A 26,467-nucleotide genomic window follows, 5' to 3' on the forward strand; every position below is an offset into this window, starting at 1 on the left:
TTCTCCAACTTGGCCCAAAAGTCATTCCATATTTATGCAATAGAGTGTACTCCATCCACATTTAAAAGCAAAAAAAAAAAAACTTATTTTAATAGTCTAAAACAAAGACAAATATATGTCAATTAATTTTACTCTATTTAATACTATTACTATTGATACTTTCAAATTTGAGATTTACTCATATCATTTTCCTCCCCGGACTCGTTACCGTTAGCGCAGCACAATGCTTGTGATACAAGCTAGGTTTTTAGGGTTTTTGATTATTGTGAATTCATTAGATTGTAAATTACACATACATAGAGTTTATATACATGGTTTTGTTAAGTAGCTTGAGAAACAAGTCATCTCTCAAAACCTAACTACCTTATGCTAAAATCTAGCAAAAACAGTAACAAACTAATAACCAACTATAAGCAACTTGGTTACAATGTGTTTTAACCAAACAAGCCTTGATTAAAACACTAATCAACTATACTAACTTGAATTAAAACCAACATCCTCCCTTAATTCTGGTTTCCATTTTCACCAAACCAGTCAAGCTTCTTAGCTTGATGAACCTGTCAACCTTCACAGGTTCAGTGAACACGTTAGCAAGTTGTAAATCAAAAGAACAATGGACAATCTTCAGTGCTTCCTGCTTGTTTACTTGTTCTCTAAGAAAAAGGAATTTGGCTTCAATGTGTTCGCTCCTTCCATGCAAAACTGGGTTTTTTGCTAACTTTATAGCTTACTTATACTCAGATTTACATGTTCACAATGCTACCACTAGTTGCTTCTTAGCACACCAAGAGATTGGAGCATTCAGAAATTTAAATAGGTAACCTAAGGTGCTCTTTATATCTTGCTTATCCCCACACTAATATGCATCAGAATAAGCTATCAACTCCATAGAATCTTAAGTCAGACATTTAGGAAACAGTATACCTTACTCTAGTATTCAATTGATGTATCTCATCACCCTTTTAGCTGCTTGCAAGTGAGAAGCTCTTGGTTCACTCACGAACATGCTAATTATGCCAAGTGCATAAGCAATATCAGGCCTTCTATTGCACAAATACCTCAGTGATCCCACAATCTCAAACACCTTTGAATTATAGTCCCCACCTCCATCGGTTCTCAAAATCTTAATAGATTTTCCACTTTGCTTTTCTACTAAGACTTTGAATTTCTGAAATATATCAAAAGCATCACTTTTTGCTTTGATTAGATATAAACATATTTTTCATGCTAAATTCATCTACAAAGCAGATGAAATACATGTTTACCCCTAATGAAGGAACCTCCAAAGGGCCACACACATTTGAATATACTACATTCAATATCTCCTTGGATCTATGTGTAGTGCTAGAACTGAATGCAGATCTAGGTTGTTTACCAATCAAGCAAGTATCACAGACTTTGTCAGGTATCTCAAATTTAGGTACTCCTAGAATCATATATTTATCAACCAATTGATTAACACTCCTAAAATTGAGATCACCAAATTTATAGTGCCATAACCAGTTATCTTCTTCTTTCAAAATAGCAGATAGACCATTCAGTTCTACAACTTTCATATCAGTTTGAAAGTTTATATTCTTTGCAAGGGGAGTTTTCAACACTAACCATTGATTCTTATCAAACAGTTTCAGGGAGTTATCCTTAATGATTACTCAGTAGCCTTTTTGAACTAACTGACTAACACTTAACAAATTACACTTCATGCTAGGAGCATAGAGTACATCCTCAATTATTAATATCTTTCCATTCTTTCCTTCAATAGCAATATTCCCCATTCCTTCTGCAACTAGTGTTCTATGATCAGACAATCTCACTTTTGTGTTATTTCTAGGATCAACTTCCCTCGATCATTCTTTATTTCCAATCATATGATTAGAACAACTAGTATCTAACAACCATCTTTCTGAATTGCAACTCTCATTACTAGTTGTTGTAACCATGAATAACATTGTGTCAGAATCTGAATCTTCTTGAACAATCTTAGCTTGTTGCTCTACATTCTTTGCTTGCTTTCCTTTACTAGACCCGCATTCAGAAACAAAGTGACCAAACTTCTCACATTTAAAGCACTGAATCTTCTTCTTATCAAAACCTTTCTTCTTGTTCTGATAAGAACTTCCTTCATTTGAAGATTCACCCTTTTTCTGAACCTTTGTTCTTGCCTTTAGACCAGTTTCCTCTCTTAGTGTTGAAGTTCTTTCTATCAAAATCATCTTTCTTCATAGTTTGAACTTGCAAGGCTTGTTGAATTGATCTTTCACTGATTCTCTCAGAAACCATCAATTCATCAGCTTCCAATGATCTTTGCAATTCTTCAATCTACAATGTTTTCACATCATTTGATTCCTGAATTGTTACCACTAAAAAATAAAATCTTGATGATAGTGTTCTCGTGATTTTCTCAACAATTTGTTGGTCAGTAACTGCTCCCTGACAAGCCTTCATTTGATTCACAATATTGATAAGTTTAGAGATGTACTCAACAATCTTCTACTCATCCTCCATCTGCATAATTCAAACTTCCTCCTCAATGACTAAAGCTTAATCAACTTCACCTTATCATCACCTCCATCATACTTTGCAAGAATATCCTAAGCTTCCTTTGAACTTGTGGATTTTAAAATTCTTTCAAAGTTTCCTTCATCAATACTATATTGAATCAGGTACAAAGCCTTGAAATCCTTCTTTTTTAATTCTTTGTGCGCATTCCTTTGAATATCATTTGCATTTGCAGCTAAATCATTGTAACCATTTTGCAATATTTCGAAAAAATCTTGTGCTCCAAACAGATTCTTCATCACTGCACTACATGTTTCCCAATTTCATCCTTTAAGAATTAGAAAATGAGTGTTGAAATTACCGCTATCATTCATGGCTTCTCCTACAATGTTTCTTCCTTTATAAGAGAACAAGAAGAAGAGAGAATTAGAAGATTAGAATTATGTAAATTGTGAAACAAGTCATCTCTCAAAACCTAACTACCTTATGCTAAAATCTAGCAAAAACAGTAAAAAAAACTAATAACCAACTATAACCAATTTGGTTACAATGTGTTTTAACCAAACAAAGCCTTGATTAAAATGCTAATCAACTATACTAACTTAAATTAAAACCAACAGTTACCTAATCTTTGTATCAACGTGACAAAGTCTATCTATAACCTTTCTTCATGGCTTCTTTTCCTTTTATTTCTTGTTTTCTTTTTAAGAATACACTCCCTTAGTTAAGAGGTGTACCACATGAGTTAACCCAAGAAAGGTATCACAATCTTATCAGTAAAATTGTATTATCTGCTAAATCCCTCATGTACTCTAGAAAGTTTATTTTCACTACCTTCACAATTCCATGTTCAAAATATATATAATTTTTTTTTATAAACCAAGAGATAGGTGAGACATCAAGGTAGCTCTGAAGGACAGGTACCCTCATCCTATGTCACCTACTCAAAATATATTATTAAAAAAAAAAAAAGAGAAAATATATATACGAGAGGAGGGCCAAACCAAAACCCTTCAAAATAAAAATCAAACAATATTATGAGTAATAGGTACATCAATGCTCACCCTCTCTGTCTGTCCTTGTGCAAAGTCAGTCTCATGGCTAACTGTTGAATCTGCGTGCACCTCCCCTTGATGATGATGAGGAGAAAACAACCTGTGCTATTGTGTAGTTGTAGACAAATTGTCACAAACTCCAGATCAAACGGTTCTGATTGATCTACCGCACCGCTTGATTGTTTTTTTAAGGAGATTACATACTATAGTTCGTATTGAAGCTAGAGACTTGAGAGATGACCCGGTCTCTTGGGCCTTGATTAGTATGAACAAGCCTTCATATTGAAACAAACAAACATACAACAAAATGCAACATTTTCCTCTCACACAAACACATTGAGCCATGTCCAATAATATATGATAATTGCTTTTCTCCCATCTGGTTTTGCTCATTCCCGTCAAAATAGCCGAGCGTGAGTTAACTCACATATGGAGGGAATGAGCAAAAGCAGATGGGAGAAGAACAATACTCATAATATATATAGCATATTCCTAAGAATACTTTTGCTTAACTATATATAAAAATATAAAAACTATAAAAGGAATGAAAAGGCCAAAAATAGTACATTCCTTAATAACCTTGTATAGTAATATATAGCTTTTTTTTTTTTGACAAATTGTATAGTAATATAGCTAGTATAGATATTTCGCTAACATGCCTTAAAGAAAAAAGAAAACAAAGAGGCTATTTTGATAACGTGGCTTGTTTTGAGCCAAATGTTCCTCTTTCATTGTAATTGTCACTACACGCAAGCACACCTTTTCTCTGTCCCTACTCTCTCTTTGCTCATCTGTTTCCCTTTCTCTTTCCAAATATTTCTTAACCAATCACAAAGCCTCCAACTTGGCAACTAGCTTGCTCACACAAAACACACACACTCACACTCACACTCACACTCACAAACACTTGCCTGTTGCCTTATTCTTTCCTTCAAACACAACTATGCTTCCCTATATATATAACACACCTTACTCTTCATTCTCTTAAAACAAACTCTCTCCAATTACCACTTTACCTCTCAAAACCATTTTCCACTCTATCCAACACATACATATGATAAGTACTAACAACTCTTCCTATTCACACTCCATTTCCTCAAAAGATTTTTCTCCCTTCGACGCATCATCACCGGATTCTGAGGTGCGGTTAGCATCAAGCAACCCGAAGAAGAGAGCGGGGAGGAAGATATTTAAGGAAACTCGTCACCCTGTCTATAGAGGTGTGAGGAAGAGGAACTTAAATAAATGGGTTTGTGAAATGAGGGAGCCGAACACAAAGAATAGGATTTGGCTAGGAACTTTTCCAACAGCCGAGATGGCAGCCCGAGCCCACGATGTTGCCGCGATAGCATTGAGGGGCCGCTATGCCTGTCTCAATTTTGCAGACTCGGTGTGGCGCCTTCCTATTCCAGCAACTTCCGCGATAAAAGATATTCAAAAGGCAGCTACAAAAGCCGCCGAAGCTTTTAGACCAGACAATACTTTAATGACCAGTGACATTGACACCGTTGTAGCTGTTGTCGCAACACAGGAGCTGAATATGTTTCGTGTTGAAGTCGAAGAAGAGGAAGTGTTGAATATGCCAGAGTTGTGGAGGAATATGGCACTAATGTCCCCTACACATAGCTTTGGGTATCATGATCAGTATGAAGATATTCATATACAAGACTTTCAAGATGATGAGGTATCACTATGGAACTTTTAAATTTAATTGATTTGGTTTTACATTTATTTTTGGATTGTAGAATAGGAAATGTCTATACTACAACCGTTTGAATTGGTAGCGTAAACTCTGCATATACATAGGTTGAATTTGAAAAGGAATTTATTTTTATAGCTTTTATGTGAATTATTAAATCACTAATCAAGCGTAAAGTGCATCTCATCCTTTTTATTATATATGAAAGAAAATATAATTTTGGAATTTCAGCTATTGATATAGAAAATATAATCTATTGCCATCTTTGCTTAGCCTGTATTAAGTTGAAGAAGGTAATACGGTGTCTCTTGTCTTATTCTTCTCTTCTCTTTTGTAGGACTTTAAAAAAAGGTCTGTTACGACGATCTGGGCTGTGACTTCAATTGGGGTGCATTCGCTGCATTTCACCGTCATATCAAGGATTGTGATGCGAACCTTGCTTTTATGTGTCTGATTTCTGTGTTTTCATCCTGGCAAGGAAAGCTACAAGAGAAGAATGAATGAAATTTAAGCAGATGCCAGTAATTAATATCCTCTGCAATTTCCTCATGTATTTGGTTTAGAAAGGGTATGTTTCTATCCATTTGAAAGAATTAAAACATTTGAAAGAATTAAAACTAAGACTCATCAATAGACCCTAGTTCGGAATCTAAAGCATGCCAAATTTTAGCTAGGCTTGATTGCACTTTTTGCCCTATCTTTTGCTAATTGTGCGAATTTGTACCCCCTCTTTTTTTTTTTAGCGATTTTGTACCCCATCTTTTGCCCCCTTTCTGATTAGATGGACCTTCTTGTGTTTAATTGCACTTTTACCCCTATATTTTGGTTAATTGTGCGATTTTGCACCTCATCTTCTCTTTTTTTGAGTGATTTTGCACCCCACTTTTTGCCCCCTTTCCCCTCTTTTAATGATGATTTTGAACAAAAACACAATTGGCAAAAGATAGGGCGCAAAATCGCTCAAAAAAAAGAGGGGGTGCAAGATCTCACAATTGACAAAAGATAGGGGAAAAAGTGCAATTAAGCCTTTTAATTATACATTAAAAAATGACTAAAGTAAGGACCCGCAAAAGAAAGACTAAGTCAAGTATTCCTGATTACCACATTCATTTGGCCTTAAATTCATTCCATATTTATGCAATAGAGTGTACCCCATCCACAAATAAAAGCAAAAAAATATTCTTAATTTGATAGTTTAAAACAAAGACAAATATGTCAATTGATCTTTTATTATAAAAGCTTGTTTTACTATATTTAATATCGTTCACGTATGTAAACATGAATTACAATAGATGAGCTATTCAGTAGAGCTGCATGTGAGGAGCTTTAAGAATACTCTAAAATGACTAAGGTTAAAATACAATGTTTAAGCTAGAATGAATGAATCCCCCTTGTGTTATAAATGTCCTCTTTTATTGCTATCATTTTCTTGACCTAATGGCTTCTCTTTAGATGTCTACACTCATTAGTGGATTTTGCTACTCCTTCTCTCTGCAGCTCCTTCGTACAAGACATGCAGAGCTAGAACACGTGCAGCTTGCGTCACTTGCCCGTGCAGAACACGTGGCATTCCATGAAACACATTTAATGAGGACCACAACTTTCACTTGGGCAGTAACGTAAGGAAGAAGTGAAACTCTAGTTGACCAGAATGGTCAAGCTGAGCTATGCATGTTGAAGGGTCAAGCTGAGCTAGGCATGCTGAAGGACCGAGCTGAGCTTATAATGCTAAGGGGATGAGCTGAGCTAGGCATGATGAATGGACAAGCTGAGCTAGGCATGCTGAAGGGTCGAGTTGAGCTAGGCTTGCTCAAGGGCCAAGCAGGGCTAGGCATGCTGAATGGCCGAGCCGAGCTTGGCATGTTGAAGGATCGAGATGAACTTGGCATGTTGAATGGTCGAGTTGAGCTATGCATATTGAAAGGACAAGCTCGACCTTAACGATCAAGCTTAGCTAAGCACGCTGAAGGGGGATCTCCTGTGACCTGACTGCTCAACATGAGCTGGACAAGTTGAATAGTCAAAGTATAATAAATTCCATGTTTGTTCTTCGTAGGGTCAACCTATACTAGTCCACAGCCCACCATGGGTTAAGCCATCAAGCCCAATACATTTGTTTTTCATAGGGTTTAGCTACACCGGTCCAAATACTATTATTATTAAAAAATTATCATTTGAGATTTACTCATATCCTTTTCTTCCTTTCATTTGTTGTTTTCTTTTTAAGAATACACTCCTTACTTAAGAGGTATACCACATGAGTTCAACCAAGAACTAATAGGTATCACAATCTTATCAACAAAAATGTCATCTCTGCTAAATCTCTCATGTAATCTAGAAAGTTTATTTTCACTACCTTTGCAATTACATGTGTAGTGGTTTATTTATATATTTGGAGATGTTTCGAACAAATGAAAGCTAAAAAATAGTTTAGAAAAAAAACTACATAAATCAATTCACACATTTAGTGATTCAAATTACGTGTTAAAAAACGTATTATGGATTCATATGAAGAATGGTTCAATGCACATGAATAATGATTGGATTCATTATCAAGGCACATAATTTTGATGAGGAATAATTCGAATCATGATTCCATTCATCAAAGTTGTAAATTGAATAAACTTTGGATTTTCAGAAACACAACTTAGAATCAATTCACAATATTCTTTGTTCATTATGAATCAATTCACATAAAAAAACCCTTGATATAATGTGAAAAATCATTTCTAACCCAAGTTTTTTTTTTTAAAAAAAAATTCATTATTAATCCATGTTTCTTATTAAAATAGCTTTGCAACCTATATTTTTTCTTCTAAATCATTTTTCAAATAAAGTTTTTATGCAATGAAATCAATTTCGAAAAAATCATACTATGATACGATCTTAAGAATGAGCCCATACACAAGAACTAACCTAATAGAGACATCACTCGAACCTTAAAATATTTTAAGTCCTAGACCTAGATAAGACACAATTACAAACTCTATCTTGGACAGTTGTCTTATTGTGTAGTTGTAGACAAATTGTCATACAATCCAGATCAAACGATTTTGATCGATCAACGATACTGATTATTCTTCCAGAACGTGTCCATACTATAGTTCGTATTGAAGCTAGTGATTTAAGAGATAACCTGGTCCGTTGGGAGATGACTTCTTCATACTGAAACAAACAAACAAACATAAAATAAAATGCAACATTTTCCTCACGCACAAAAGCATTGAGCGAGAGCCAATAATATATAGCATACTCCTAAGAGTACTTTTATTAACATATATATAAATACTATAAAAGGAATAAAAAGCCAAAAATAGTACATTCCTTAAGAACCTTATATAGTAATGTAGTTAGTCTAGATATTTTGCTAGTCTAGATATTTTGCTAACATGCTTAAAGAAAAAAGAAAACAAAGATGTTATTTTGATAACGTGGCTTGTTTTGAGCCAAATGTTCCTCTTTCATTGTAACTGTCGCTACACACAAGCACACTTTTTCTGTCCCTACTCTCTCTTTTCTCATCTGTTTCCCTTTCTCTTTCCAAACATTTCTTGACCAATCACAAAACCTCCAACTTGGCAATTAGCTCGCTCACACAAAACACACACACTCACAAACACTTGCCTGTTACCTTATTCTTTCCTTCAAACACAACCATGCTTCCCTATATATATAACACACCTTACTCTTCATTCTCTTAAAACAAACTCTCTCCAATTCCCACTTTACCTCTCAAAACCATTTTCCACTCTATCCAACACATACATATGATTAGTACTAACAACTCTTCCTATTCACACTCCATTTCCTCAAAAGATTTTTCTCCCTTCGACGCATCATCACCGGGTTCTGAGGTGCGGTTAGCATCAAGTAACCCGAAGAAGCGAGCAGGGAGGAAGATATTTAAGGAAACTCGCCACCCGGTCTATAGAGGTGTGAGGAAGAGGAACTTAAATAAATGGGTTTGTGAAATGAGGGAGCCGAACACAAAGAATAGGATTTGGCTGGGAACTTTTCCAACACCGGAGATGGCTGCCCGAGCCCACGATGTTGCTGCAATGGCATTGAGGGGCCGCTATGCCTGTCTCAATTTCTCAGACTCGGTGTGGCGCCTTCCTATTCCAGCAACTTCCGCAATAAAAGATATTCAAAAGGCAGCTACAAAAGCGGCCGAAGCTTTTAGACCAGACAATACTTTAATGACTAACAATATTGACACTATCGTAGATGTCGTCGCCACAAAGGAGCTGAATATGTTTTGTGTGGAAGTTGATGAACAGGAGGAAATGTTGAATATGCCAGAGTTGTGGAGGAATATGGCGTTGATGTCACCTACACATAGCTTTGAGTATCATGAGTATGACGATATTCATGTACAAGATTTTCAAGATGATGAGGTATCACTATGGAACTTTTAAATTTAATGTCTTTTGTTTACTTTTCTTTTTGGATTGTAGGATAGGAAATGTCTATACTACAACCTTTTTAATTGGTAGCATAAATACTGCATATACATAGGTTAAAATTAAAAAGGAATTTCTTTTTATAGCTTTTTATGTGAATATTAAATCACTAATCGAGCATATAGTGCATCTCATGACTTTTATTATATATGAAAAAAGAATATAATTTTGGAATTTTCCAAATATAACCTATTCAGTTGGAATTTCAGCTTTTCACATAGAACATTTATCTACTGCTATCCTTGTTTTGGTTATACTAAGTTGTAGGAGGTAAAATAGTGTATCTTGTCTTAATTTTCTCTTCTCTTTTGTAGGACTTAAAAAAAAAGTCTGTTACCACTACCTGGACTGTGACTGCAACTGGGGTGCATTCGCCGCATTTCACCATAATGTACAGGATCGTGATTGTTGCCGTGACTGCGAACCCCGCTTTTATATTTTCTTTGTTTTCTTCCTGGCAAAGAAAGGTAGAAAAGAAGAAAGAATAAAACTTGAATGGTCATATTCTGAATTTACTACCTAAGCAGAAGCCAGTGATGAATACACTCGGTAATTTCTTCATGTGTTTGATCCAGAAGGGTATGTTTATAGCTGTCTGAATGGTCATTGCCCCTTTTCCAATGAATCTTATTATTGAGGCCTAAAGCATGCCAAATATTAGTTTTAACATTTACATTAAAAAATGACTAAAGTATGGAGCCATGAAAGAAAGACTATATCAAATATTCCAGATTACTACATGCACTTGGCCTTAAAGTCATCCCATGTCTTCTCCAACTTGTCTTTAAAGGCATTTCATCTTTAGGCAATAGAGTGTACTCCATTGACTTTTGAATATAAAAGCAAAAACATTTCTTAATTTGATAGTCTAAAATAAAACTAATGAAAACTAATTTTACTCCATGCAACACACTTTTTAAGATACGGAGACAAATTCTGCAAAATGATAAAAATAAGAGGACCAAAACTGTAATTAAGTCTTTAAAATTTGATATTAACCATTTACTCCCCGAGCTGGTTAACTAATCTATATACCAAGGTCCAAGTGGACAAGTTTGGTTATGTTTTGGAATCAAGCCTTGTGGAGAATAACTAAACAGCCAAAAAACTTTGCAATCCAAAATGGGTCTATTAACTCAAGAGTTTAATAAAAAAAGGGGATGGGGGTTTAGAATTTAGTGTATGTTTGGATAGGTGGTGTGGTTGACAAAATCATGATAACACTGATTTTGTAAAAACTGAAGTGTAAATTTTGCCAAGGTCGAGATGGATCATTGTGATTTTGTCAATATAACTACCAATCCAAGCATGCACTTAAAAAGGTATGGAAGGAATTGAAACATTAAATTACATTAACAAAGTATACCCCATACTTGAGGAAAACAAGAGTTACAAACTCAAAAACATAAAAGCCATCGTGTTAAGCACTTAAAAAAGTGCCTGACACGAGGAAAAGGAAAACAGTTGTAATATACAAATCAAAGTAAGCATATGAATTTAAGCATCTGATCCACCCTTCTGTCTCCATTATTCCACAGCACTATTTGACCTTCTTAAGGAGAGCAGAGGTTCTAAACTCAGCATCATCCCTTATATAACTCCACCAAAGGAATGTGAGAGGAATGTTTGCTGCATTCCATACTGCATGAGCATCCACATATCCCATGTACGGTGGAAAGTCATATGTCTCCAAGATCATAGCAACAACTCCTCCCACCACTACTGTCCATAATTTCCATCGTGCTGGATGGCTAGAAACACCGGCCCAGATTGCCCAAATAAGAAGCTGGACAACAGCCATCAACATGGAAACTTTCATGTTCAAACCTGAAAAAAACAGTCGATGCATTAGCTCAGTCTCGAAGATAGTGCTAGATGATTGATGCAGACCATAGTTTAATTAAACTAATATGATAAGGAATCGCATCCGCGTTCCTGTGTCACATTCAGCACTACTGCTACTATAACTAGAACAATCAAACTCTTTGAAACTAGGTGGGTCGACTACAAAGATCAATTGGTGTCATAAACTTGCAATGTATCAGGTCTAAAGATAAGACTATTTATCTCTAAAGGGACATCCTCTAAAAAAATAAAATCTCTAAAGGAACACCCTCTAAAAAAAATAAAAAATCTCTAAAGGGACATTTGGATATGTATATTTTGATAGACTATTTATTTCTAAACGGACATTTGGATATATACATTTTGATAGACTATTTATTTCTAAAGGGACATTTGGATATACATCTTAATGAAACGTTTATCCAATACAACCTCTGTCATTTAACTAAGATAATTTTGAAGTTTTAGTACATAGATTCAGTAATAATAAAGTATTTGTTTGGGACCAGTTTCTATCAAAAAGTTGTCACGAAAAGCAATCAAGAAATCATAAACCATGAATCTAGTAGCGAACGGAACACAAAAGCTGCAAGAAGCGTAGCTCAAAAGACAAACAGAAAAACAATAACATCATTGCATTTAAATTTAAAAGATTACCATAATTCAGTTCATAGAAATTCAGATACATGATATGAGTTGTCGCAAAAGCAACCAATGGAGCAGAAACCATGACTCTTGTTGCCTCATCCCTCACATTAAAAGCTCGAAGTATTGCTAGAATGAGGGAAAATCTCTAAAGGGACATTTGGATATATACATTTTGATAGACTATTTATCTCTAAAGGGACATCCTCTCAAAAAAAAAAAAAATTAATAATCTCTAAAGGGGCATTTAGATATACATTTGATAGACTATTTTTTTCTAAAGGAACCTTTGGATATACATCTTAATTAAACTTTTATCCAGTACTACCTCCGTCATTTATCTAAGATAATTATAAAGTTTTAGTGCATAGATTCAGTAATAATAAATTTAGATTACATTACTATTAAAAAAAATTAAATAACTAGTCATTTTGAAAATTCTTATAAAAATACAATTAATGTAAACTCTTGGTTTTCTAAGGGAAAATAGGGAAAAGCTTGTTTTATTTTGATTTCATAAAAAAAAAGAAAAATCAAATAAGAAAGTGAACTACCGAAGTTCTGGAACAGAGGGAACAAGTGCTTAAGTGCTGAAATATAACCTTTTTCTACAGTCGATTAGAGAATAAGGATAAACTCTGCATGAACTGAAAAAAGTTTATAGGAATAAGCAATATGAGAGAAAGGAAGACTTTTGTGAAACTAAACCACAAACAATTTACGGAGACGCCATAAGTCATTTAAATAACCTCTTCGAAATACCCTCTAGGTCAATCTTAATGGTTTAGCCTACAGCTTTCTTTGGTCACTCCCCACCTCTAACTATTGGACTGCCATTCATCCAATCAACTCTCCTCACATGTGCTTTTGTAGATATTCATTACACATGTCATAACCACCTAAAACAAGACTCTACTATCTCTTTTACAATGAGGACTACCACAATTTTGTCTAATGATTGCATTTTTAATCCTATGATGACATGTGCAACTCACAGAGGTTTCATTTAAAAATAAAAGATTACACAAGTATGTAGCTACTCAGATAGAGGATACTGTTAGACTTCTCGTTAAGAAACACTATGAGGAGACGCCAATAATATTAAAACTGACTTGGTCAGTTTTGTGGCAGTTATGATTTAAAGACAGTTAGTAGCGGTTATGTTTTTATCAATTAATTGTGTTTGTCAGTTGTGTGTTTGTAACAGAATCTATAAGTTAATGACTGGTTTTTGTGTGGGAGAGACCAAGCTCTCGACAACATTGAGAGGAAACGAGTTCTTTACAATATTTCCATTTGTACTTTTATGATCTATTGTTCTGTATGTGAGTAACATTCAGGTTATATTCCAATTCTCAAAATTACTATCGATAAAGTATTTATATTGTTCAATTAAATTTAGTTTAGTACCAGTTTCTATCAAATACTAGTTGTCACAAAAACAAATCAAGAAATGATAAATCATGAATCTAGTAGGATGGGGAACACAAAACTGTAAGATGAGTAATACAAAAGACACACAAAAACAATAATAGCACATTTAAAATTAAAAGATTACCATAATTCAGTTCGTAGAAATTCAGATACATGATATGAGTTGTCACAAAAGCAACCAAGGGAGCAGAAACCATGACTCTTGTTGCCTCATCCCTCACATTAAAAGCTCGAAGTATTGCCAGGATGAGGGAAAATCCAAGCAAAGCAACAGCAGAAGAATAATTCAACTTCTCTGTTAAATCGACAGCTCTACAGATAATAAAAGATTCAAGTACACATCAAGACCGAAAAATAAAAATAAAATGATAAATTCATATTTAAGAAATACATATTTATATAAAAGCGTAGTGAATTACTACACTGCGTGCATGTGTATTTCTTAAATTAATATTTAAGAAGTACATATTTATATAAAAGCCTACTTAAATTCATATTTAAGAATTACATATATATATATATATATATATATATATATATATATATATATATATATATATATATATATATATATATATATATATATATATATATATATATATATATATATAAAGCCTAGTCAAAACATAAAATACAAAGAAAATCAATACTGAGGCACCGCAAAGAAACGACAGCGGAAGATTAAGCTAGTACATTAATACTGAAACATAACATTAATCGACAAAATACATATTGTGTTCCTTTATGTTGTTTAATTGTATCAAATTAGTCCTTTTAAGTGTTTTTGTCCCACATAGGTCCTTTAAGTCCCCATTATATGCACATTGATACCCTTATTCACACGTTCTGTTACAAAAACACAAAGGTGGTTATGTTACTGATGCGTATGAATGGGGTTGGCCACTTATCTTAAATGTACCCACTTCCCATCTTCGACATTTAACTATTGTCCATTCTAGAATTAGGTTAAACGGTTTGGGGCAAATATTGCGTGACAAACAACTACAGGGCTGCACAGTATAATCCTTTTCTCTCTTGCACAATTTGTGTGACAAATAACTTATATGTGACCAAAAAACTTGAATGACCAATGGTACAGCTAAAAAACTTTTATATTTTTTTTGAAGAAGCTAAACTAGCCCACCCAAATTGGCACCGGGGAGAACCGGACCTGTGACCTTGAGGAGGAGTACACTCCGAGGTCCCAAGGCAACATCACCAGCCAACCCAAGTGGGTTTAGTACAGGTAAAAAACTTAAACAGTATGATATATTTTGCCTTTAATATATACACGCATACAGCCCAGACTATAGTAAGAACAATCAAAGTGAACAACTTACCTACTATGAAAAACAGCACTCCACAACCATGCATTCATCGAAAGTATCCCATAAATATGCCACAAGCCGGTGTACTCATAATAAGCTTTCTTGTCTGGCCTCAAAGGCAACTTGTAGTAAACAAGAATGAAGAAGGATACCCAGCCATGAAACTGCATAGCAAGATTCAGGGCTGACAGAGCAACAGCCACGGGTTCCTGAAACAGATATACGTGCTACAATCAGAAACCAAAACCACCAAAATAGCAAACTATTACACTGAACTTTTCATAGGATATTCATGAAAGAACCTGAATCCCATAAATGCGCCTAAACGGCCATTTTCCATGATACTTGACAGGCGTTTCACCAAGCTTTGTTCTTTCTTCCTCTCTGGCTAGCATGCAGTGATATCGACAATCGGTGCGGCAGTCCCATTGTTTCCACTCCAGGTAAAGTGGTTCGTGCATATACCACGGACCATCAATTGGTTTTCCATCTGATGAGAATTTACAATGTTGAAAGCATCTATCCCCTACACATCCAGATTTCTCGCACTGTTCTACACAACCCCTGAAATTCAATAGTCAAGATCAAATAGTCTAAGTACATCTATTTTATATCTTCACTTGATTTAATATTTTGTACGCAGTAAATATTAAACATTCTAACCTAGTTATAGACCAAACCACAAAACCAAAATTGAAATATTTTGTACGCAACAAATAAATCTGGACCAGACCTTAATACAAAATCATAACATTACAGTTCAAAATTGATGGATAAGTTCACAAAAAACAAGAGAAGTACACAATTCAGTACATAAAAAGCGTATACAAGTTATTATATCATGTTAATTATCAACAATATTACACCATTATCATATTCAAAGCCCACATCATTTCTCTTCTTTTATCTAAAATCCATAAATTTCTTGTCACGTGACTGAAAGGTCACAGGTGCAAGTCCTGGAAACAGCCTCTTGTGTAAAACAGGGTAAGTTTGCGTACAATATACCAATTGGTGGGACCCCTTCTAGGACAATGCGTATGCGGGAGCTTTAGTGCACTGGGCTGCCCTATCTAAAACCATAATTTCAATAACATCATTGGTCTGCTGTGTTCACAAGAAAATTGCAACTTCCAATGATGAATTTGTTCGTGTTTAAAGGTTCGTGGCTACATTTATCCAGGCAGGGAACAGGGTTGATATTTAATAGACCTTCATTCACCTACTTTGGGGATGGGTTCACACTAAAATGTTGAGACTACATTTATGCAGGAAGCTTCAGGGTTGAGACTCAATAAGCTTTGTTCCCCTCCTTTAGAGATGAGTTCACATTACCATGTTAGATGCACCTACAGAATTTTTTGAAGTTTTGAACATAACTCATGACTGATGCTGCATAAGCACGTAACACTAACACCTGATTAAATTTTCTTTTGAATGTGTTATTTAAAGTAAATGATACATGCTGCAAATACAACTAAGTTCGAACTTTGAAATTCAATCAATGATCCTAGACAATGATGAAACGCAGACCAGGCTTCTAACAACAATAATAAAGCCACTGACACTAATGTTTGTACTGCGCAACCCAATAAGTACAATATATATTTCAGCAAAACATGGGGCTAAAGCTGCCATCAAATCCTCCTTAAATTCAATTCATTTTCTTTCAGGAAAGGTTTCAACGCAACCAATACCAGAAAAGAATAGTTTACCCCTTGTAACCTTAAAGTACACAGGCCTATCTGTTTTTATAACCTAAAATCTGTTTAGAATAATATCTGTTTTTATAACTTAAAATCTGTTTAGAATAACACAGATGATGTGACACAATGACACTCATTATTATAAAAAAAATAACTAGGTATTCCAGCAATTATTGTATATCACAAACTAGACATGCCATCAAAGTTAACAATAACTTTTAAAATCTATGATATATAATCTTTGAGAAGTTCACCCTTTACTAATTGCATTGTCACTGATATAGGATTTATCAATCATCACTTAAAATAAAATGAACCTTGGTAATGTTGCAATAAACTATATATATAGATTTTTTTTACATAAACAAGTTCTTTATGGTTAGCATGGTGAATTAAGAAATGCACTAAAACAAAACCTTTAACAACTTCAGTAAATAAACTGACGCAGTATTTCTAGAAAATTGTTGAAAGTCCCACATTAGATGAGATATGGCTTGAAAATGTGTTTGTCCGAGTAGCATCTCTCACCTTAGAAGCCGGATTTGTAAGGTTCATTTAGTCCCAAACCCAAATTTAAGAAAATTAAAGGCACATGAATCATTAATGCTCCCAACTGTTTTCTTGAACATCTCAATTGCGAAGATCCATGCATACAGTGCATTAATAATATATAAGCTGTGCCACATAGCTACTGTCTACTGTATATCATTCTGTAATATCTTCAGGTACTGAGTAAAGATTTTTGCAAGCAAAATGAATTCAACAGTACACAGGCCCCATTTGGATTGAGCTTATGAAAAATAGCTTATGCAAATAAATAAGCTTTTATATTAATTCATAAGTTCTCACTAAGGAAAGTTGTATCGTCATAATTTGCTTTTTGATAAACCACGTTAACAAGCTTATGAATAATAAATAAAAGCTTATTTATTTGTATAAGTTATTTTTCATAAGCTCAAAATAAACTCAATCCAAACGGATATCTCCAAACAAAAACAAGGAATTGGACATCTCTTAATCATCATACCATTATAAAAAAATGAGCAATTCACTTCAGAAAATAAAGCAAATAATCTCGTATCAACGATGATTAAAACTTTAATGGCTGATATCCCAACAAAACCATGCTTTATATATAACACATAACAGTTGATTTTTTCATCAACTAAGAATTGACAATGTTCGTTATACCCTCTAAAGCAAATTTATTACTATAGACGATACCATTATTTCAATAAATTCTAATCTTACACGCACACTCCATGCTTAACAAATTATATCAAACCACTAAACATACCAAAAAATGCATAATCATCATCATTAATTGCAATTATAACAGGCATTAAAAACCTACTCATATCAACCAAAAAATCAACTACATACTATTTTTCCTTTAAACCAATCTATCCCATGCACATTTGCAAATACTAATCCCTCGAGGTAACTGAGAAAATTACATAATTCAATGAAATCACATGTGTCAGAGTCATGACACTGACACCTACCCGACTCCAAACACTTCTTCGATCAGAAGAGTCAGTGCTACATATATTAAAACACCAAATTAAAATAAGCCAAAATCATGTCAAGTTCTTAAAGTAAACAATTCATTGTAAAATCTTCGTATTAATTTTAGAGAGAGAGAGAGAGAGAGAGAGAGATTACTTGTAAATCAGATCGGTGTCTCCATCACTAGCATCGACGGAGAGGAGGAATGAACAGAGAACTACAAGAACCACAAAAGAGGGAAAGAGAGCCATCGAAATCGCTGAAAAGCAAAAGTCAAACGGAAGGTTTGGTTATTCCCGAGATATGGGAGAGGATGAAGTTCCGACGAAAATCGACGGTGAGATTTGCATTGACGGCGGAGTACGGCAGAGGAAGTGGTGGTTGTAGTTGATCTGGTAAGGGATGAGATTGGAATGAGTCAACTGAGAGCGAGTTGGAGGAGAGGAGAATCTTGTGAAGAGATTGGTGATGATGAATGATGATGAAATCTTACATATACAACATTATTGTTTTGTTATTTTATTATTGATATTGATTGGTAATAAATAAACTATTTGTGTTACCAAAATTGAATGATGATTAAATTAAATGGATGTCTTATTGTCTAATTAAATAGAAGTATATGTAAAGTTAATGTGCTTAGTTTGTTTCTAATTTAAATGCAGGGAAATGCTAATCAATATCCTGGAGCACCGGTTAATTATAATAAAAAGAAAATTACGCAGTAGTTATTGTATTAAAAATTATGTAATCAATTCATAAAAAGTTAAAAAAAAACATTTTTTTAATAATAACCTCCTTTTTTTGTATCCATATCCTTTGTCAGGTTATCATGACCCTTAAATGAATATACAAATGATGACAATACTTTTTTCATATTTTTTTCATCTTATTTTAAATAGTTTTTGAGGTTAATGTTGGTGGGTTGAAGGCAGGGACGGACCGTGACATTTGATTTTGGTGTGAGTTGAACATGGGATAAGTGGGTTAACAATGCCACATTCACCGCTAGCCAAGAAAGGAAACGTGATATATCAAGGACATATATTATATATAATTAATTGTTTAAGTCAAGTATATGGAAGAAAAAAATTGGGTAGTAATCTATTGTGGTATAGCCACACCATACCTTACCTTGTCCCCCCAATTCAATAATATATGGAAAACAACTTTGCACACAGAACCAATTAAAACATTTTAAATTGTTACATCAACTAATATTTATAATTTACAGTGACAAACATGACAATTTATGATGTTTTAATTGATTGTGTGTGCAAAATTGTTTTGAACCGTCAACCCCACCACCATTAAACTCATAGTTTTTTGTTTAAAATAATATTTTCTTTGTAGAAAAATTATTATGAAATTTTATTTTTAGTTCCTACAAAGAAAAGGGATTTTGGATAAAATTATTCTTAAATATGAATTTTTATATTGTAAAAAATTCAATATAAAAGTAACGAAAAATCTGGACTTAAAAAAAAAACTTTGATCTCCTGGTATTTTTCGAAGAGTTTGTATAATAATTTAAATATGTCTGCAAGAAAATCATTCAAAAAATACTTATTAACTTAACAATAAAGGCTAAAACTCTCTCAAAAAGAATGCAGGATAAAACTACATGTCGAAAAATTTTATAAAGAAGAAAAAATGTACATCTGTTTATGGGTGAAAAATGGAATTTGGTAATATTTTAGGGATCAAAAACTTAGTTAACCTTATTTCAACAAAAAAAAAAAACTTAATTAACTTATTCTTTTTTAAAGGAAAAAATATGGGAAATGTTAATTTATGTCCTTAATTATTTAATTTAATTATTGTGTGTATTTATGTGTGTTTATATGTGCTTACTTGCCTTTGTGTGTATTTGTATGGGGATTAGTGGAATTTTTTGCTATAAGGGTATTTTAGTCATTTTAAGACTAAGGGGTATTTTGAACATTTGGTGAGTAAGGGTAAAATATTAATTTTATTAAGAAGGTTATTTTTGACGTTTCAGTGAGAATCATTATTTTTACTAGTAAGTTGGGGTAATTATTTAGCAATGGTAATAATTCTGTGATTTAGTGGTTTAATAAATAGTAACTTTTAGAATTTTGCTCTTCACCTTGCACAAAACACTCGCGCCCTACAGTCTTTTCAAATATACCCCTGCGTTAGTTAACTAGTTAACTAACATTGCGTCAATTAAGTTGCGCAAGTGTAAAACATTCTGTTAGTTAACTAACGCATAGTGTTAACACATGCGCGAGTTAACTCACGCTCTACTGATATATCAATACAACATTTAATGTTGTATTGCATTGAATGCATTGTGTCATCAAAGACTCGTAGCTTTAAGACGCTCGTGATTGAACCGAATTACGTCAATTTAACAAGATTATCGGATAATACGACACAATCGATCAAAATTACACAAAAACATCGTTTTTCTCACAATAACATAATCACACATAACGATCCAAACGGTCCAAATTACACATATTCGCCCGTAGTGACCCGTTATAACACCCCGTTATCCCAAAGCAAATAAATAATAAATAAACACATCAGAGTATATCCCAAACGGGCATGTCACACTACATTTTCAAATTTTCTTAAATAGAATATAAAAACTATTTAATTAAACACCTTTCATAATCATCATTAAATTGCAGCGGAATATTTGCATCAAAAGCAACAACAACAACTGATTAATTCTCCATAAAATCATCCTGGCATAAAAAGCCTCATCAAAATATTCAAACAACAATAAGGGCTACATCAGCAAGTTCCAAAAATTGATACATAAGGAATGAAAACAATAAGAAATCTCACCCCGTACGTATCAGAGCCCTAGACATTGAGCCACCACCTACTACTCAGGATCACCTGCAAGTTACCCATAGGAAGGGCAACATTTTCAAGCAGAAGGTGTAACACCCCGTTACCCAAAAGTAATTAAATAATAATTAAACATACATCAGAGTAATTCTCAAACGGGCATGTCACACTCCTAATTCAAAATTTCTTAAATAGATTATAAAAATTATTTAATAAATCATCCCTCAAATCATCAATAACATGCAGCGGAACATTTGCATTAAAAGCAACAACAACAACTGTTTAATTCTCCATCAAATTATCCTGGCATAAAAGCCTCATCAAAATAAATTCAAACAACAATAGGGCTACATCAGCAAGTTCCAAAATTGAAACATAAGGAATGAAAAATAATAAAGTAATCCCATCCCATACAAATCAGAGCCCTAGACACGACACTTGAGCCACCACCGACTACTCAGGATCACCTGCAAGTTACCCATAGGAAGGGCAACATTTTCAAGCAGAAGGGGTGAGATTCACAACAATAAAATATAGATATTAAAGTTCATCAATTGAATCTAACACCCTAAATATAATCAGATCATCATCAGCTATGTATAAATATATACTTCATCAAACAACATCATCATCATCAATTCAAATCATCATCAAATCAATATGGCAATTACAACCAACAACACCGACTCATGCAAATGACATGACAACACTGCTAAGACAACACCTTAGACTCCTCAACAAATGCAAATATGCATGTGGTACCATATTCAAGGCCGAAGCCCTCACCGCTGTTTGAATGGTTAAAGCATTCATCAGGACATAAGTACTCACCGCTTTGAACAACATGGTGTTCCAGGACATAAGTCCTCCCGCTTTGAACGACAAGGCGTTCCAGGGCAGAAGCCCTCCCGCTTTTATGCTTATGCAACTGACTCACTTGTGTATATCTACATACAACTCGACCAAATGCATATATATGTATATGACTCACAACTCTGTAATGCAACATCATGTACGACTTAACTCAATAAAAGCATACATCCCAGTCAACAACAATCATCATAATCAATTCAGTAATTCCAGAAAAATGCACAATTAATCACAGTCATGCTTAAACATCAATATCATTCATCATTATACCAAAACAGAATCAACAATTCAAATACTGGGCAACTCGCCTCGCGAGTACCTCTACTCGCTATGGCGAGCACAAGAAAACAGCTTGCTCGCCATGGCGAACTCAAGGCGAACGAAAATATGGTGCTCTCGGGAGTTTTGACATTTTTCTCACTAAAACATCAATTCTAAGCTCCCTATTCATCTTTTTAATCTAAAACTTGCTCCAGTCCTCTCTAAAATCATTTAGGTACACAAAACTAACCAAATTACGGCTTATAACAACAATTTGAAAATCCAGAATTTCTCACAGCTACTCGCCACGGCGAGTTGTCTCACTCGCGAGGCAAGCTATGAAGTTGCTCACTCGCCTTGGCGAACAAGACTACTCGCGAGGCGAGCGATGAACATCTGTACGGGCAGAATGCAGGTTTTTCCCAAACATCCCATTTTCCTCCAATTCACTCCCCAAATTGGTTTAGAGATATGAAATGAAAGTCTGTATGCACTCAGAACCCATTTCTAACATCAAAACAACAATTCCTACTCTCAAAACCCATTAATTCATCATAAACCCAATTTTCCCAATTTCATCATAAACCTGTTAAAATCAAAACCAGAATCCAATATCAAATGCACAATAATTTGGTTCTTTGGCTCTACTTGCTCTTCTCTCCTTATTCTCCCAACTTGACAGTTTTCACGTAAAAATGTTTCTGACTCTTTTCTTTCTTTCTTAACTTCCTTCTTAACTTCCCTTTATTTCATTTTACTTCCCCTTAATTCTAATAAACTCCAATAACTCCCCAAACACCAAAATAAATATTAATTTCCCACATATTCTATTTATTATAAAATAAACTATATAATAAAATAATACACACCACATAATCGATAAATATTATTTTAAAATCATATAAAAGACCCTAAATAAATCAAAATAATTAATATATCGACTAGGGCGTTACAGAAGGGGTGAGATTCACAACAATAAATATAGATAATAAATTCATCAATTGCATCTAACACCCTAACATAATAATAATGATTCAAATATAAATGTATATTTCATAATCAACAATGGTATTTACAACCAAGACAACGACTCATGCAACACTCGACAACTCCACTAAGACTCCTCTACAATGCACATGCATGTAGTACCAATTTACAGGGCAGTAGCCCTCACCGGATATTGAATGGTTAAAGCATTCATCAGGGCCTAAGCCCTCACCGCTTTGAACAATAAGTGTTCCAGGACATGAGTCCTCCCGCTTTGAACGACAAGGCGTTCCAGGGCCAGAGCCCTCCCGCTTTTATGCTCATGCAACTTACTCCACTTGTGTATATCTACATACAACTTCAACAAATGCATATATGTATATATGACTCACAACCCACAATTTAACAACATGTAATATTTAATTAAATAAAGCATACATCACAGTCAACAACAAATCATCATAATCAATCCAACAGTCCTGGAAATACACAATTAATCATAACTATGCTCATACATTCAAGTTCTCCCATTTTATTCAATTAAATAACAAACAGCTTCAGAACTGGGCAACTCACCTCGCGAGTACATCTACTCGCTATGGCGAGCACAAGAAACTGCTCGCCGTGGTGAACTCAAGGTGAACGAAAAACAGGTGCTCTCTGGAGTTTTGACATTTTTCTCACTAAATCTTCATTTTTAAGTTCTCTATTCATCTTTTTAATCTGAAAATTGTCCCAGACCTCTTTAAAATCATCTAGGCACTTAAAACTATCCATATTACAGCTTATAACAACAATTCAAAAATCATGTTTTTCTCACAGGTACTCGCCATGGCGAGTTGGCTTGCTCGCAGAGCGAGCTATGAACATTGCTCACTCGCGAGGCGGGAAAGTCCACTCGCCTAGGCGAGCGATGAATGTCAGCACGACCAGAATGCAGGTTTTTACCCAAAATCCCAATTTTCTCAATTCCACTCCCCAAATCAGTTTACAGATGATAAACTAAGTGTTGTATGCAACCAGAACCTAATTCTAACATCAGAACCACAATCTCTACACCCAAAACTTAATAATTCACCATACCTAAAATTCCCAATTCTATCATAAACCTGTTAAAATCAAAATCAGCATTCATTAACTACACTATTGAAGCAAACCTCACCCTTACCTTAATTCAGAAAGACAAATGCACAACAATTTGATTCTCTTGGCTCTACTTGCTCTTCTGTTTCCCAAAAGCTTGGTTGTACGTAAAAACGTTTCTCTGACTTCTCTTTTCTTAACTCCCAAAATAATAACTCCCATTTATTTCATTTACTCCCCCCTTAATTCTCTTAATTCTAATTAACTCCCCAAACTCCAAAATAATATTAATTTTCCACTAATTCTAATTATTATTCAAATAAACTATATAATAAAACAATACATGTACACCACATAAATCACAAATATTATTTAAAATCATATAAAGGACTCTAAATAAATAAAGTAACAACTAGGGCGTTACACCCGTAATCACTTAAACACACTAAATGACACGTCAACGATCCAAATTACACAAATTTGTCCATAAATTTCTAAAATGACATAATCTGACATAAACAGTCAATTTTACCCATTCATCGTTAAATTACATAAGCACAAATTCATTAAAATCCAACAATACAGACGTTTACCAAGTAATAAAGTGATAAGTAGGGTATCATATCCATAAGAATTGTCGGTTCGTCCAAACAATTCGCGTTACTTATTTTTGTAAGTTTGACGATATAAAAGTTAACGGTTAGAAGTCTTGCAATTTTATCTGTTTGCAACAGAGCAAATTTACTTGTTTTGGTTATAGAAAAGTAAGCAACGTTTAGGATTCTTCGAATCCCCAAGTTTATCTTATAAGCAGCACGATAATAGTAGCAATATTATGCCCTGTCTCGACATCAGTACCTAATCTAGGGTTACCCTCCTTTGAAATAAATAATTAAATCACGAACTTAATACCGAACAAAAAAATAAATAAAATAAAGGACATATTAAATTAAATAAATAGAGGTTCATCATAGAACTCTAACCTAAGAAGATTTAGTTACAACATGCCCTATTTCGAACAAAATGTGTTTAATATTAGCACCTTAAATTTTGATGATAACAAGGTATTAAAAAGTCAATTGGATATGCTAATATTTATTTAACTATGCAGGACCATAGACAAAAAAGTTATATGTCTTTTATCCAAGTATTGGTTCTGAAAGAACAAAAGAGAGCAAAGGAATTTACAAAGGAAGCTTGTGTTGCAGGACAGAAGCTGACTGCCAGAAGCTGACGTCATCAAGCGTCTGAAGATTCTAAGAAGCTGAAGTTCATCAGAGTCTGAAGACTAATAGTTGTAGTTAGTTAAAGTTTGTTATTCTAAAGACATATCACCGTAGAATGAATAAAAGCCTGAAGCAATTGATATTTCAGAGAAATTAGAAGGCATTGGATGCTTATCCACGGAAGAGCGCAGGAAAAGGACATAGTACAATCCAATCAATACTCCACTACTCCATTCTTCATGTCTGCAATAGTACAAGTAACAAATGTGCCTACGCTAGTTAGTCTCTATTCAGGGAATGAATTTGAAAGTGTTCCCTCATAGGTCAATAACCAAATCATGCAAAAGATCATTGGTGATGGTGAAACTTCAACAACGACTCTTTTTGATGTGTTGGCAATCCTCAACGTATCTCTCACACCTCTATATAAAGGAGTGAAGACTTGAAGCTTGTAAGAGACTTAAGAACAAGTTACAAGTGCCAAAGCTCTGCTGAAATTGTTCCACATCAAAGTTCACTTAAAATTTCTTAACAAATTTTATATCTTATAAATTATAGAGTCTTAAGAATCTGTATCTGATTTGTTTTGTGAACACCATTGATTGTATATCAAGTGTTCAACCTCAAACATTTTTTGTCTAATTCTGTTCGTTTATAAGTCTCTTGCTTTTGTGTTTGAGCATAGGAAATCTCATGTTTTTGTGCTTGAGTATTTGGAAGTCTTTTTCTTTTGTGCTTGAGCAGTTGTAATCAGATATTGATTTTAGTAAACTCTCATTGAAAGTGCAAAGGGGACAAGACTACTTTCGGATTGTGGAAGGAACCTTTATAATTTCATTGTGTCTTTATCTTCTCTCTCTCTCTCTCTCTCTCTCTCTCTCTATATATATATATATATATATATATATCTACTCTATCCGCTGCATAAGACTCTGAACTATATTAGACTTTGAACACTGAACTTAGTTTTAAAAAAGAAAAAGTTAACACAATTCAACCCTATGGGCATATAGTGCAATATTGCACATGCC

At 34.1% G+C, this 26,467-nt stretch overlaps 3 protein-coding genes across 4 annotated transcripts; 2 read left to right on the forward strand and 1 right to left on the reverse strand.

Moving 5' to 3' along the window:
- Positions 1 to 4,182: 4,182 nt before the first annotated feature.
- LOC25497240 (dehydration-responsive element-binding protein 1C) lies at positions 4,183 to 7,605 on the forward strand. Of its 2 annotated transcripts, XR_003012877.2 has the most exons (3): positions 4,183 to 5,238; positions 5,591 to 5,821; positions 6,751 to 7,605. XR_003012877.2 is itself a non-coding variant. In XM_013597108.3 (2 exons), exons 1-2 carry the CDS (start codon positions 4,609 to 4,611, stop codon positions 5,705 to 5,707), a joined length of 747 nt encoding a protein of 248 aa, XP_013452562.1. In that variant the 5' UTR covers positions 4,183 to 4,608; the 3' UTR covers positions 5,708 to 7,605. The 2 variants fall into 2 exon arrangements, 1 of the variants encoding a protein (XP_013452562.1); XM_013597108.3 differs by having other exon boundaries at positions 5,591 to 7,605.
- Positions 7,606 to 8,681: 1,076 nt separating this feature from the next.
- On the forward strand, positions 8,682 to 10,337 carry LOC25497239 (dehydration-responsive element-binding protein 1C). Its single transcript, XM_013597107.3, has 2 exons — positions 8,682 to 9,650; positions 10,031 to 10,337. The coding sequence occupies exons 1-2, from the start codon at positions 9,021 to 9,023 to the stop codon at positions 10,202 to 10,204; spliced, it is 804 nt and encodes a 267-aa protein (XP_013452561.1). The 5' UTR covers positions 8,682 to 9,020; the 3' UTR covers positions 10,205 to 10,337.
- Positions 10,338 to 10,825: 488 nt separating this feature from the next.
- Positions 10,826 to 18,705, reverse strand: LOC25497238 (post-GPI attachment to proteins factor 3). The gene is made up of 5 exons (XM_013597105.3): positions 18,340 to 18,705; positions 15,271 to 15,532; positions 14,981 to 15,177; positions 13,765 to 13,952; positions 10,826 to 11,543 (listed from the first exon to the last, which is right to left on the reverse strand). Exons 1-5 carry the CDS (start codon positions 18,432 to 18,434, stop codon positions 11,257 to 11,259), a joined length of 1,029 nt encoding a protein of 342 aa, XP_013452559.1. The 5' UTR covers positions 18,435 to 18,705; the 3' UTR covers positions 10,826 to 11,256.
- Positions 18,706 to 26,467: the final 7,762 nt, after the last annotated feature.

Source organism: Medicago truncatula, chromosome 6, assembly GCF_003473485.1.
Source record: "Medicago truncatula cultivar Jemalong A17 chromosome 6, MtrunA17r5.0-ANR, whole genome shotgun sequence".
Classification (NCBI taxonomy): Eukaryota; Viridiplantae; Streptophyta; class Magnoliopsida; order Fabales; family Fabaceae; genus Medicago; species Medicago truncatula.